The sequence below is a fragment of the Oryza brachyantha genome, chromosome 2, assembly GCF_000231095.2.
Source record: "Oryza brachyantha chromosome 2, ObraRS2, whole genome shotgun sequence".
Classification (NCBI taxonomy): Eukaryota; Viridiplantae; Streptophyta; class Magnoliopsida; order Poales; family Poaceae; genus Oryza; species Oryza brachyantha.
Window position 1 is genome coordinate 16,921,065 of NC_023164.2, and position 15,180 is coordinate 16,936,244.

Genomic DNA, 15,180 nt, shown 5'->3' on the forward strand with positions numbered 1-15,180 from the left:
CTTGTTCTCTCCTAGGATATCAAGCAAACTCGATTTTTTTTTCTCTTGTTTCGTGGACGCAAGAAACATCACCATGAAGAAAAAGGGACGATCTTTTTATTTTTTTTGGAGACAGAGAGAGAGAGAGAGAGAGCCAGGAAGGTTCACAATTGTTTGACCACCTCCCTGGTGCCACCTCCTCCTGTTGGCTTCATCGCCACAGCTCAGCAGCATCATCGTCTCCTCCCCCCTCCCCGTCTCCATTTCTTTTGTCTCTCTCGGTCTTCAAATCCAGCGGTGCCTATCTGGTAGCTGCCGTCGCACTCGTACGCGCATTGCCTCCTCCCTCCGCGGCAGCTCTTGGCTCCTCGCCCGTTTCGTCGCGGCGCCGTTCTTGGAGGAGAGCTCTGGGACACTCCAGTTCGTTTCTTGGAGGAGCTGCCGCTGCCGCTGCTGGTGGTGGCCGTCGATGGGGAGGGGCAGCTATGGCTGCTCCGTTGTTGGGTCGCTTCTGCTGCTGCTGCTGCTGGTCTGCCTGGGCTCCGCCGTTGCGCAGAAGGCGTCGACTTGGAAGACCCTGAGCGGTACATTCACGGACCCCTCCCTCCGTTTCTTACTTCGCTGCTTGGTACGCGCGAGCGTGATCTGATCTGGGATGTTTTTCATGCATTATTAGCTCGAAATATCACTCTTTTACTAGCAATTTTTTTTTTTGGTTTTGCGCCGCTGGTTGAGCTGGATCTTTAGGATGGGGATGAGGTGAATGCCCATTTTTTTTTTTGCTCAATGTTCTATTTTTCTTTCAGCAAAGATTGGTTTTGCTGATTTTTAGCACCGCTTGGGAAGTTGGGAGACCAGATTTCTGATTGGAAGCTTGGGCTCAGCCATGATGCTTCCTTTTTATTTCTTTCTTGGAAAAAATGGTATGGTAGTCGGTAGCCTTTTCAGCTGAATGACTGAATGCCATTTGGTTGGGATGCACAGCTGCAGCCAGCAGTTTTTTTTGTGATTAATGTACAACATGAACTTAGTCTAGAAGAGTAGAATTATATGCTTATTTGATCTTAGGACGAGATTTGCAGAAGCCGCTGTCTTTAGGATTTACCGTTCATCAGCTACTTATGGGGCGGACCGGCGGAGGCGCTGAGTGGATTGTCTAATGCGAGAATTGGTTGGTCCAGTTCATGTATATGCATTCCATGGAATGCCTTCTGCTTGTATGTTACTATGTTGTTCTCACGTTAACCGGTTCTATGAACTTGGTTATGGGAGTTTCTGCTGTGGCAATGCACTTAGGATGAACAACTCCTGGCCTTCCTCAAGCCTAACAGTAATATTCTTGTTGCAGGTGGTCCTCCATTGGTCATCGCTAAGGGCGGTTTCTCGGGCCTGTTTCCAGACTCCAGTGATTTTGCTTATGGGAGTGCTCCTGGTGCAGCTCTGTGGTGCGACGTCCAGTTAACCAAGGATGGTGCTGGCATCTGCCTTCCAGACATAAATATGAATAACTGTACAGGCATTTCCAGTTTTGATCCAAAAGGGATTAAGACCTACAATGTGAATGGCGTGCCGGTAAAGGGATGGTTCCCCATGGACTATAAGAGCGCCGATCTCCTGCAACAAGTATTTTGTAAGTGGAATCCCTCTTTTGTAGTTTATCGCTTATGTTTTTAATCATTTCTCATGTGATGGTTACTTTTCTGCGTACATTGAAATAAAAAAGTGGTCATATGCATTGAGAGCATCTATTATATTATAAAGAAAGGGTTGGAAGGAGCTACCATGTTTGCTTTTAAGTCCTAGAAATTACCACCTTAATCTCAATAAAGGAGAAATTTACACCATCCATTGTGGTGGGACAAAATTATAATGGTGTGGATTGATAGCTAAAAATGTATGGGAGATACAATTCAAATACTATAACATTTCAAATATCCACTGACCCCATGCGCAGTTATGTGGGTAATTCGACAGTTATTCTCATATGAGATGTCACATTTGTTCTAATGTACAAGTTCAACGGAAAACAAAGGATAAATATCTTCACATTCCATCTTTCTAGTCTTGTTTAAAACCGTTCTCTTGATTGCACCGCTAACTTTTATTTTTACAGTGAAGCAACCAATCCTATCACGCACGGATAAATTTGATGGACTCGCAATAGTTCCAGTTGAAGATGTACTGTCCAAATACAAGACACCTGCTGTTTGGCTAAATGTTCAGGTTTGTGTCAAACTTGATTACTTGCAATAACCATGTATTGGGTTATTCTCCTGACTTGTTAATGTCTGGTTTGTGCAAATTGCAGCATGACAGTTTCTACAGCCAGTTTAATCTGAACATGAGAAGCTATATCCTGTCTGTATCAAAACAATTCGCTGTTGACTACATATCATCACCTGAAGTCAACTTCCTCAACAGCTTACTTGGAAGAGTTAGCAAGAAGACGAAGCTTGTGTTCCGTTTTCTTGATGAACAAACTGTTGAGCCATCTACAAACCAGACATATGGCTCACTCTTGAAAAATCTAACATTCATCAAGACTATTGCATCTGGAGTACTTGTCCCCAAGCACTACATATTGCCTGTTACAAAAGATAATTACCTGCAGCCCCATACTTCAGTTGTTGATGATGCTCATAAAGCAGGATTAGAAATTTATGCTGCAGATTTTGCAAATGACTTCTCATTCAGCTACAACTACAGCTATGATCCATTAGCGGAATATCTTTCCTTCATTGACAATGGTGCCTTCTCTATTGATGGCGTGTTGACTGATTTCCCTATTACCTCATCAGAGGCCATTGGTCAGTCCTCGCATCCTTTATACATTATGCTATAGATGTACATTCAAGAGATGAAATCAAACTGGCCACTTGGTCAGCATCAACCTTCACTTAGTACAACTCTCTGTTTTCATCTTTTGGCATGTATATATTTGAACGAGTTAGAAGGTGTTGCATGGATCATTCATTATCTGGTCTTATTACTAATGTTTTTATTTTGATCCTGCAGGTTGCTTTACTAATCTGAATAACAGCAAGATAGATCATGGTACACCTGCATCCTTTGTTATCCATTTGTAATTCCTCCATTTAGTATTTTTATTGAACTCTGGCCTTCACACACTGCAGGAAAACCTCTTGTTATATCCCACAATGGAGCCAGTGGTGACTACCCAGATTGCACTGACCTCGCTTACCAAAAGGCAGTTGCTGATGGCGCAGATGTCATTGACTGTCCTGTGCAAGTGACCAAAGATGGAATACCAATATGCATGAGCTCCATTGACCTAGGGGATGTTACTACAGTTGCAAATTCACAATTTTCTTCTCAAACATCTGTTATAAAAGATATTAAGGCTTCTCCCGGAGTCTACTCATTCAACCTCACTTGGGATGATATTTCAAAGAACCTCAAGCGTAAGTCAATATGAACCCTTATTTGGTAAATCTCAAGTGCAAATAGATACTGTCTGTGCATAAGTATAAATTCTTATTAACTTTTCACTATCTCTTCAATGTAAGAGTTTGACTACTGAATTTTCTTGTAACATATTAGCATAAGTTTATAAAAATATTTTGCAAGAAAAATCCAATGACATATACATGTATTGAACATTGATGGTCAAAGTCTGAAAAGGATAATTGCATTAATCGCAATGCTACTGTATTTAGAGATGGGTGGGGTAACGTTTTACTAGAAATGAACCACGTAAACTTATGTTAGGAATAATTTAAACTCCTTTTGAATTCCTGTACTTGACATTGCTTGTGATACTTGAGCACCTACTGCACATTTGTTAAAGTATGCATGGTTCAAAACAGTTAATTAACCGATGAAAAATCATATTTGATCCATGAGGTGGACCACCAGTGAAGTTCCTTATGCTCATCTTACATTTGTTCCTAGATTGATATGTCTTATTTACAGCGAAGATATCAAACCCAATGTCTACGTATAAACTGTACAGAAATCCCAGAAACATGAATGCAGGAAATTTCATGAGATTGTCAGACTTTTTGGACTTTGCAAAAGGAAAGGATTTGTCTGGGATCATGATCAGTATAGAGGTAAGGATTTAATGATATAAAAGGGAATTATTTAGTGCAAACTGGTATCACAGAATAAAACAAACTTCTATCTTGCGAATTCTCAAGGCATTCAAGAACCTGAATATTCCAGTACTTATTTGTCCTCATGGCTTAGTAAAACACATGATGCAATGGCTCTTTCTTCTTCTACTTTGTAAAATCGTTAATTGGGTCTTAAATGCTTTTTCTCAGTAGATTAGCAAGAATATCAGGGACAACTTTATGTTTAAGTGCATCCCCCCCCTCCCCCCCAGATTGTATCAGGTTTTCACAGTGTTTAACTTTACTTCCCTTTTCTGTAGCATGCTGCATTCATGGCACAGAACCTTGGCTTTGGGGTAGTAGATGCAGTAACTAAAGCTCTTGATGACTCTGGTTACAGCAAACAAACTACCCAGCAAGTCATGATTCAGTCAACTAACAGCTCAGTTCTAGTGAAGTTCAAGCAGCAAACCAAGTACAATCTTGTCTACATGATTGAAGAAAATGTCAGGGATGCCGCACCTTCCTCCATTGCAGATATTAAGAAGTTCGCCGATGCTGTTTCTGTTAACACCATGTCCGTCTACCCGGTGACACAAAAGTTCTTGACAAACCAGACCAATAGCCTTGTGCAGTCCCTGCAGTCCGCTGGGCTTCCAGTCTACGTTTATGTGCTCATGAACGAGTTCGTTTCTCAGCCATGGGACTTCTTCTCAGATGCCACACAGCAGATCAACGCGTATGTGAAAAGACCAGGTGGTGGCGTGGATGGGGTCATTACTGATTTCCCTGCAACGGCTCACAGATACAAATGTACGTCGTCGTTAAACATACATACATTCCTTTAACCATTTCAGATGTCCACTGTTCTTTATGTTCCTTTTTTTTTTGCTTGCTCACCTTGCATCTTGAAAATTGATTGATTGATTTCTGCAGTGAACTCCTGCATGAACATGGGCAACAACACTCCTGGCTTCATGTTCCCTGCCCAGCCCGGTGGTCTCATCGAAAACATGCCCGGACCGGTGCAACCACCGGCGATAGCTCCATTGCCGCCCTTGACAGAATCCGACGTCGCGGAGCCACCCCTACCGGCCGTCAACAGCAACGCCAAAGCTCCGGCGTCTTCACGTGCTGCTGCCATCAGAGTGCGAGCCGATGTCTCGGTCCTTGTCACGTTCATGCTATGCCTATGCGCTTCTCTCATGATCTGAGTGGTTTCATTGCATTGCATTGCATTGCACATGAGACATGAACATGCTAGAGCTCAGAGGATCTACGTGTTGAGCTATTCATTTCATCACCACTTTTATGTAGTGATTCTTTTCCTCTTTTTTCTTTTGGTTTTGTTTTGCTGTATTCTGGGGGGGATGCATGGTTAGCCTGATACCTTTGGTGATGGCACTTCTGTCAGCTCTGTGGCCTGATTGGCTGATCATAGCAACATTTTGGTACATATATGTCTGGTGCATTACGTTGTTTCAGCCTTTCAGATCTTTTCATGCCTGCATTTGATTCATTCAGATAGCTCTTTTGTTTCAGCCTCACTTCCTCACTGATCTCTGCTCCCCAGGAACCAGAATTCTAGGGCATTATCATACTGTTCTGCACTTCGGCTGTCTGTACTGTATATATGCAATTTAACTGTGAAATAACACTTGGCAATTTGCCCTGAATGAAAACATTAAGAGAAATTTTACATTCCTTACAAAAAAATATCTTAAGGTGCCAAATTTAGGGTAAATTTTGGTACCTTGAGATACATAGGCTGCGTTTGGTAGGTAGGGGATAAGTTAACTTATGCGATGTGAAAAACGTAGCAATAGATTAGTACATGATTAATTAATTATTAATTATTAAAAAAATATGAAATAGACTAATATGATTTTTAAAGCAACTTTACTATAGAAAATTTTTATAAAATATAAACCATTTAGCAGTTCGAGAAGCGTGCACATGGAAAACGAGAAGAATAAGATAACTTACTGGCCTGCCGAATGTGGCCATAGTACCTAGAGGTACCAAATTCTTTCGCTTGAAAATATGCACTTTTATATTTTCGTTTCTACTTATATTTATAAGTCAAAATTTGAATTTTTAAACTTAAATTTATAGTTAAATATGAGTTTCTTTATTAAAGTATCACTAAAAATACGTATATAAAAGTTTTATTTATAAATATACTGTTTGACGATGTGAGAGAAAAAACAAAGCCGCCGACATGCCCAAAACAGAAATAACAAAGCCGCCGACATCTGAGAAGCGGATGAAAATGATCGAGGAGCCGTCCGATCGACATCCGACGGCTGCGCTGCTGCCATCCTCGACGCGGCGCGGCCCTAGCCGTCGGGTAGAATTCGTGGCCACCGCCGCGCGCGGCTAAGCCGTCGTTCCCGCTCGCTCGCTTGCCCGCGCAGTGACGTCCCGCCTCTGCGCCGGCGACGATGGCGCGGCAGAGCGGGGGCCCCGCCGTGTACGTGGCGGCCGTGCCTCTGCGGGGGCCGAAGGGCCGTGCCTCTGCGGGGGCCAGGCCCTGATGTCGGCGGCGTACTCGCTGCGCGTCTGGGACCTCCAGCACTTCATGGTGCTCGTCCGGCCCGACCCGGCCCGAACCCAGGTCCGTCCGTCCGTCCGTCCTCCCTCCTCTCCGCCCGCTTCCTCTCTCCGTCTCCTCGTCGCCATGGCTGGTTTGGTTGCTTGCAGGCGCTGGTGTTCGATTTCCAGCCCCGCGACCCGGAGGACGCGCTCGCTGCCGTCGCCGTGCTCTCGCAGAGCAAAATACCCGGTAAGGACTCCCCCGCGCGCATCATCCATGGCGGCGAGAGGCCGGTGCTAATCGAGAACTAGCGTGAGCGTCTGCGATGGGGGTGGCTTATGCTGTGCTGTGCAGGAGTGGTCCGGAGGAGGACGCTGCGGAGGGTCCCGGCCACGAGGTGCTGGCTCGTCGGGCACTACGGCGGCGAAGGCGGCGGCGGCGCCGCCGCGGTCCGCGCCGCCGACGCGTTCAGCGCGCGGTGGCCGACCGACCTGGTCGTCGGCCGGCACGACTGTCGACACTACACCAACGGTTGGTTTGGTTTCCCTTCCCGCCTTAATCAAGCACTCATCTTTTTTCTTCTTCGCGCCTCTTAATCGCAAATTCGCAATGGAGTGATGCGATGCGACGCGTCTCGATCGCTCCTAGACTTCTAATATGAAGAAAAAAAATCATTTCTTCTCACTATCTTCTTTTCTTGCGCTGATCGAAAGGGCTCGTCGAAGTCCTGACAGGTGAAAAACGTGTCTTGGACTCCATCAGATCGTCAGCTGCCAATGGCGAGGGTGGTCAGTGGCTCCCTTCTCTTCTCTTCTCTTCTCTTTTCTTTTCTTTTCTTTTTCTTCTGTGTCATTTCGTTTTCGTGGTGCACTGATGTTTTTGTTTAGTTGAAATCGTGCTCGAGATATTGCTTGAAATTATTGGTGATATCAGCTGCGCGCAAAAGATTCAGTTTGATTGAAAAAGCCGTTTGATCTGGTAGATTGCTTGCCATGGTCGATTCACTCTCGGGGTGTTTGTTGGGGGAAATGAAAATTTTCAGGTGATCACATCGGACGTTTGATCGAATGTCTGAAGGAGTTTTTGAAAACGAATGAAAAACGAATTTCTCGGCTCGCCTATAAACCGTGAGACGAATTTTTGAGCCTAATTAATCCAACATTAGTGTATATTGCTTATTATAGCATTTATTGTTAATTATGGACTAATTATGCTCAAAAGATTCGTCTCACGATTTCTTACATAACTGTGCAATTAGTTTTTCGTTATATCTATATTTAATGCTCTATTTAGGTGTCTAAAGATTCAATGAGATGTTTTTGGATAAAAAAATTTGACAACTAAACAGGCCTCTCTTTTCAGCGCGTCTGACAGAGCTCCACTCTGATCTTTCTTTATTTCGTGCTTTAATATTCATTTTTTAAAACGAAAAGAACTTCTGCCTTTAATGTTCTCTCCGAGATAATTTATCGACTCATTTTGCAGATCAATAGGTCTAGAACTGTGAAATGTGAACTGCTCAGATGAAGATTGAAGCACAACGGGAGATACTTGTCCATATAATCAGGTGAAATATTTTCCACTGAAGCTGTATTTACTATAGTTTCTTTTCCATGCCCGACAACAATTTACCATGTAAATCATTTACTGGCAAAGTGGAGAGAAAAAATGATGACACCCACACAAATATGAGTCTATGCGTACAGTTGTGATCATGTAAAAAGGCTTTACCTTTAGCATACAAATTTATCCTGAATATCGTTTACCAAACTGAGACGTCGATTTCGAAATCGACAAGCCATCGCTGCCTTTCTCCTCCATCAAAAGTGCCCAAGTGTTTCGCAATTATCCTCAGCGTAGAAAGCTTAAGCTTTTATGTACCTATCTAACTCCCTGGTCCCCGCTGACTCTTGCACCTGGTGCCTCTCTCAAGCCATGGCAAGTTGCACCCCCTGTCACGCCCAGAAATTTACACTAAATTTCTGAACAATAGCATGTATTAAATCTCGATCCAGAAATCAGTCCGAGTACACACTATGATAAATTAATACACAGTTTCACGACTTAAAAACAAACAAAAACATATTTATCGAAATACAGCGGAAAAGAAAAACAAACTAAACCATCTAATCTTCAGCTTCAGCTGGCGACGACGGCTCCGCACCATAGGCATTCTCGACGGCGGACTGAATCTCACTTCAACCTTGCGGACGACTTTCTGACTGAAACTCTGGCACTTGCTCTGGTGGGGAATTAAACAAGGTTGAGTACAAACCACCGTACTCAACAAGTAACACCCAAGAGCTGGGGGAATAATGAATGCAATATGATATAAGGATAGGCTAAGGTTAAATTACACAAAGCTGCAGTAATTTAGCAAAACAGTAGATAAGATAGACTGAAATAAAAGTAAAGTAACATTTAAAATAATCATCCACTGTCCAACGTTACATCACGTTGCAACAGGCCCGAACCACTGTCAAGTGTTACACCACACTACAACAGGGTCAACCCTCTGTCCAACGTTAGACCACGTTGCGACAGACCCAAACCACTGCCAACGTTACACCACGTTGTGCAGGGTCAAACCAGTTCCAAGATTGATCAGGTTATTAATGGTTCAACTAATCCCAGTGAATCTGTCAGTTCGCCCAATAACTGCGGGCACGGCTATTCGAATAGTTTCTGCAGAGGTGTACAACTTTACCCACAAGACATGGCTTCCAAGCATGTTACCATGCCCCAACGTATCACCACGATACCTCAGTACGGAAACCATGATAAGACTTTTCACCTAACCCTCCCTAGCCAATCGCACCGCACTTCAGGTTTCATCCCCTCCTTTACACCAAGTCGGGCAGTCCCCTCTTGTGCCTTGGTAAATCCGAAAGCAGCAGAGGCTTTCGTTACATCACGATTGCCCGTCCATACTCCATCACGCTCACCCTTGCCTTAGTACGTCGAATAGGGACAAGCTAGATTACGAGTTTCACCGTTGCCCATTCTGGCTTGTGGTTAGTACGTGTAAGACTTTTAGTGTTTTCTGAGAACCGGTTCTTAATTGCCATGGGCACGAATCTCAAAACCATGCACCCACAGCCCACCATAAGTAATATTTTAGTTGTATTAATCTACATCGGGAGATTAACCATGATCAAAACCATTAAAGGTCTATCAAAGTCTAATCAATAATTAAATGATAATTGGTGAGCTAGTTGAATTAAGCATGGCTAAGCATTGCCTAAGCCTATTTCTAGTCAAATTAACCCTGGGATGTCAATAATAAAGAGTGGGAATCAACGGATATATTGTTAAATGCCCAATAGGTAAATAAAGTAAATAGATTTGCATAAAACAATGCAGAATTGAATGTAAAGCGGGGAATTTTATAAACATGGGATCAATATGTTCAAAGAAGGCTGCCACTTGCCTTGCTTAGACCCACGAGGAACTTCGACGACGACTTTGAGAACAAACAGCGCTTCAACGGGGTCAAAACCTACGACAAACAAGGCAAAACAAACGAAACATGCTATAAAACTACTGAAACAGAGAAAGAAACTATTTTTAATGGATTCTTGGCATTTTTCTGGATTTACGAAAACTTGAATGGACCTAAACGGAGACTAGATGAATTACTTATGAATTTTAGAAGTTTTCTGGGTTTTTTTAACTAAACAGAAAAGTCCTAAATCAATTATTGCGCAATTAATGGGGCTGCTGACGTCAGCGGAGGGGAGGTGGCATGCCAACAGGTGGGGTCCACCTGTCGGTGAGAGAGAGGGGTGGCGGGTGGATGACAGGTGGGTCCCGGGGAGGAGAAAGAGAGAGGAAGGAGGCGACCGACAGCTGACGAGTGGGACCCATCGGTCGGGAGAGAGGGAGGGAAGAGGAGGTGTGGCCATCGGGTGGGACACGTCAGTCAGAGAGAGAGAGAGAGAGCAGGGGAGCGGGGAGGGGAGATGCTCGGCCGGCGGGCGGCGACAGCGGTGGCGCACGGCGAGACGGCGACGGCGCGACAACACGGCGACGACGGGTGCGATGACGACAGCGACGGCGTGGCGCGGTGGCGACGGCGCACGGCGCACGGCGACGCGATGCACCGCGGCGTGATACAGGGCGACGATGCGCGACGACGACAGGCAGCGACGGGTGCCGGTGGCAACGGCACGGCGACCGCGTGGCGGTGGAGACGGCGCCCGGCCGGCGCGGAGGCGGCGACCTACGGCATGCGCGCTCGGGAAGAAGGCAGTGGTGACGTGCCGGGCCCGGCGGCGCTCCGGTGGCGGCGAGGCCACCACGGCGACGCCGAGGCGAAGTAGACGGCGGGCGGAGGGACGACGGTGAGGACCGAGGCGCGCAGGCGCGCGGTGGCAGCAGCTTCCCCGGCGACGGCTCGCGGAGAGGAAAAGGAGGGAGAGGGAGGAGGGGAGAGCTCACTGGCGGCGACGGAGTGCGGCAGCAAGTCGGCGAGGACCCGGGACAGGTGACGACGGCCGGTGGCGCGGTTGATCAGCGGTGGCGGCGGAGATTGCTCGGCGACGGTGAGGAGGTCGGGCGCGGTGGCGGAGGGGAGGAAGAGGCGCGAGGGCGCTCGGGTGCCCACCGGTGGAGACGGAAGCCGACGGAAGGTCAGCGAGGTCGAGGCGGCGGTGGCGACGAGCGGCGACCGACGGCGAGATCGAATGGCGGCGGCGAGCTCGGGTGACGGGCGAAAGGTGGCGGGGCGGCACGGGAGAGGGGAATTTATAGGGGAGTGGCGCCGACTAGGGCGGAGGCGACGGTTGGGGAGGAGACTGAGTCGGTGACGGCCGGATTTGGCGGCGGCCGTTACGGGCGGCGGAGTTGGAGTCGGCGGCGGCGACGCGCGGAGCTCGGCCCGGACGCGGCGGGGAGGCGGCGCAGACTTGCGCGGCGCGGGCGAGCTGGGCCGGCCGGCTGGGCCGAGCGGCTGGCGGCCCGGGGGGGAAGGGGAGGCGTGCGCGGGCGGGAAGGCCGGCTCAGCTAGGCTGGCCTGGAGGGAGAGGTGGGCCGGCTTGGTTGGGCCGGCCCGGGAAGGGAGAGGGGAAAAGAGAAAGGAAAAAGAAAAAGAGAGAGGAGGAAAATTGGACTTCGGCCCAATTTGAGGAGGAAGGGAAAAAGATAGAAAAAAGAGGGGAAAAAGGAAAGCCCCACTTTTGCCGAATTTTAAATTAATTTGTTTGGACAAATTTTATAGTTTGCAATTGAAGTTTAAATCCTGTTAATCGATTTGCGAAACTCGATTTAATTAAATTAATTTCTTTAGAGAAATTTTTCCTGAGTTAATTAAGCCAATTATTATTTACGGATTTATTTTACGAATTTAGGCTTGGGATAAAACTCCGAGCGTGACACCCCCATGGTGTCTTAGGGCATGGACATTGTCATCGATCGCCATTGATGAACACCTTTGGCCCACCCCCCTCGCATGCATTTCCAAGGAACAACTTGCATTTGCCATGGTCCATGGCGACTACTTTTGACATGATGACACAGAAGCAGAGAGATGTATCTGGGGTGTTGACTATCTCCATTAAATCTTTACCAGAATCCTTAAAGGCAGGAGGGGGCAAGATCCATATATCTTGATCTGGAAGCAGAAATGGTAGGATCATCATGCGTTGTAGTCGGAGGCGGCAATGGAAGCATTGTCAACTCAGAGATTCTCACATACCCCAGCAAGGGCAGGTACTGTGCAGTGAGATTGTGCATCCGCCATGGATGGTGACCCTACCTAGCTACACTGAAATTAGCAACTAAAAACCAAGACGATGGATTAGTGATATGCCTAACAGTGGGAGAGGACCCCGTGTTTAGCTGGCAACCAAATCCTGATCTCTTCCATGAGCAAGTTCAATATTATAGCCAATGGCTCGCTAAAAATTATCTGTAGCCACTTAATAGTCAATTCATATAATAGTCATATACTATACAATTAATATCTGGTCCCACCTATCATACACACATGTGTCTTGAAGTCCGTATTGCAGCTGGATATAAATCTATAGTCTGCTGTTTTTTTCTCTTCTCTCTTACCACCTTAAAATATGTTTATAACTGGCTTATAGTATAATATTGCGCCTGCTCTTACTTTCTGTCTGCAGGTGCAGGCCTGCAATCTCCACCATATTCTGTATAGTCTAATCTATCAGCGGCACAGGCTAAGCTTGCGTGCATTGTTTGTCTTTTTGCTCGAATATAGATGAGATGAGCGAAAACGGTAGGTGGTGAAACACATCATTCCATCAAAAGATAAAATGATAAATCAAGATTGCATTTCAATGTGTTTCAGTGGTCCTATTGGGTTTACATCTCTATGTAACTTAGTCTTGTCTAAGAGTGTTTAATAAGCTAGTTGGGTGATGACAACAAAAATATGTTGTAGTTTCAGAAACTGAATAAACCATGTATTTCTTATGGCTAATAATTTTCACATTATCCAATAGTACTCCCTCCGTACGAAAATATTTGACGTTGGCTAGTTCAACGTCAAATAAAAATGTTGGGAGGGAGTATTATTTATATTCAGAATGACTGAGTTGACAAATCTTTTTTATGGATGAAAATCATCACCACATCTTATATTGTTTAGGAACATCTGCATCTATGCCTCTGTGCCACTAGAACCTACCCAGGACTAGCTCTATAGCCACTTGTAAAACTACCACCATTAAACTTGGGAGATTCAAGAACATATTCTGGATCAGTGTCATATTTTTTTGATTGGCATTCTCAAAAAAGTTGGCGAAAATGCGCTAATTATCACCGTCCATGTAACGTATAAATTGCGCAACTTGCGTATCAGGGAAGGGGATTGCTGGCCAGGCCAGTTCTTGTGGAGGGGCAAACGTTTGGATATCTGGAGGGCCCTGAGCTGCACTATGCATGATCCTCACCAGCCACCATATGGTCAGCTTATTCAGACTGAACTGATGATCTCAAATAAGCCCTATTTTGGCACATTCCTATTAGCTGTTTGGGTTGACCTCTTTCAGGCCTCAGCTCACTCTCTCTATGGTCACTATCACCCTGCCTTCGGTCGCGTTCGGCCAAGAGGGTCTACGTAAACTTATATGTGGCACGGAAAATATAATAATAGATTAGTAGATTAATTAATTATAAATTACTAAAAAATATAACATAGATTAATATGATTTTTTAAACAACTTTTCTATAATTTTTTTTACAAAAAATACATCGTGTAAACGTTTGGAAAGCGTGCGTGTGAAAAACAAGACCGATAAGTTACCTTATGGTGGGAGGGGGGGAGAAAGCGACTGATGGATGAAGAGATGTACTGACAACACTGTACACGTATAAAGCCTAGATTCACTTGCACTAGTATCGTCCTTGAAAAAAAATACCGGGAGTTACTTTTTAAAGAAAATTGTTCTTCGCTTAATTGATAGGAGTAAATTACACCTTTAAGTCAGTGTACTTTGTTCCACTCTGCACCATATGTTCACATAAATACAAATTTTACGGTTCTTTAAAAAAGTAACCAAAGATACTAAAATTTTAAGATAAGATTATGGTACATCAACATATCCAGTACATGGAAGTACCAAGTTGTTATACTAGAAAATACGGTTACGTTATCGAGGACGATAAAATAACTCCCAAGAGGACGATAAAAAAACTCCCAAATAAAACTCTAAAACTCACATTGCAGTTTGCACCAGGCCGGGCCGTGAAATTGTAGTGAACCTTGTGAATGAGCAAAACCTTACGAGACCTGTGAATTTCGACCATGTTTCACGGGGTCCCATGTAGGTTGCATGATGTACCCTAGTGCTGGAATTTATCTTGCCTCGATGCAAAAATGAAAGAGGTGGTAAATTCGGTGCAAAGTGAAATAGTGTTTAATGTACCTGTGCGATAAACAAGATGGTCTGCATGATACGTGTAAATCATATGCAACTTTCAATGGTTCCTGTTCGTTTCTCTCCACAAAATTGCACAGGAATCATGATATGCAAACAATTGTCCTCTGATGAAGAATGTCGAGCTAGCATGGTTTCAGTCCAGCTAGACCAACGATGATGTTTCTTTTGTTTTTTCTAGATTATATAGAAAACGCATATTAGCATATATGTACACAACACTACAGGTACACGCACGTTCAAAGGGAGATACACCTATCATAAATAAATACATGGCCTTATTAAATTTCAATCAAAAGCTGATCTGTATATGTGCAATTGTGGCTACTAGGATTCTGATGGTTATATTCTTTGATCCGACCAAATTGTGGCCTTATTAAATTTAAATCCCAAAGATCGTTAATTTCTTTGATCCGACCAAGATTTGCACCGTTGTTTGGGTAAGCACAAATCTCAAATTAAACTGAAAATTAAATACCTGAACTTGCAGTGCGACAGATTAAGTTTTTCAGAAATTGCAGCTTGTTATGTGCATATTCTGAGTTAATGACAGAGCATCATGAACACAAACGACTGTCATGCTTTTACTTTCGTAATGAAATACAAGGCTCCAGAGATTCCAGATACCATACAAAAATTACATCACCAAAATATTAAGTGGACAGAAACAAAAAGAGAATAAACA

At 44.7% G+C, this 15,180-nt stretch overlaps 1 protein-coding gene across 1 annotated transcript; it reads left to right on the plus strand.

Moving 5' to 3' along the window:
* The first annotated feature begins 228 nt into the window (after nucleotides 1–228).
* Nucleotides 229–8,472, plus strand: LOC102711320 (glycerophosphodiester phosphodiesterase GDPDL3-like). The gene is made up of 13 exons (XM_040520565.1): nucleotides 229–563; nucleotides 1,328–1,609; nucleotides 2,093–2,202; nucleotides 2,288–2,786; nucleotides 2,995–3,033; nucleotides 3,114–3,401; nucleotides 3,913–4,052; nucleotides 4,376–4,868; nucleotides 4,992–5,170; nucleotides 6,759–6,840; nucleotides 6,946–7,122; nucleotides 7,305–7,379; nucleotides 8,077–8,472. Exons 1-13 carry the CDS (start codon nucleotides 449–451, stop codon nucleotides 8,082–8,084), a joined length of 2,487 nt encoding a protein of 828 aa, XP_040376499.1. The 5' UTR covers nucleotides 229–448; the 3' UTR covers nucleotides 8,085–8,472.
* The last annotated feature ends 6,708 nt before the right edge of the window (nucleotides 8,473–15,180 follow it).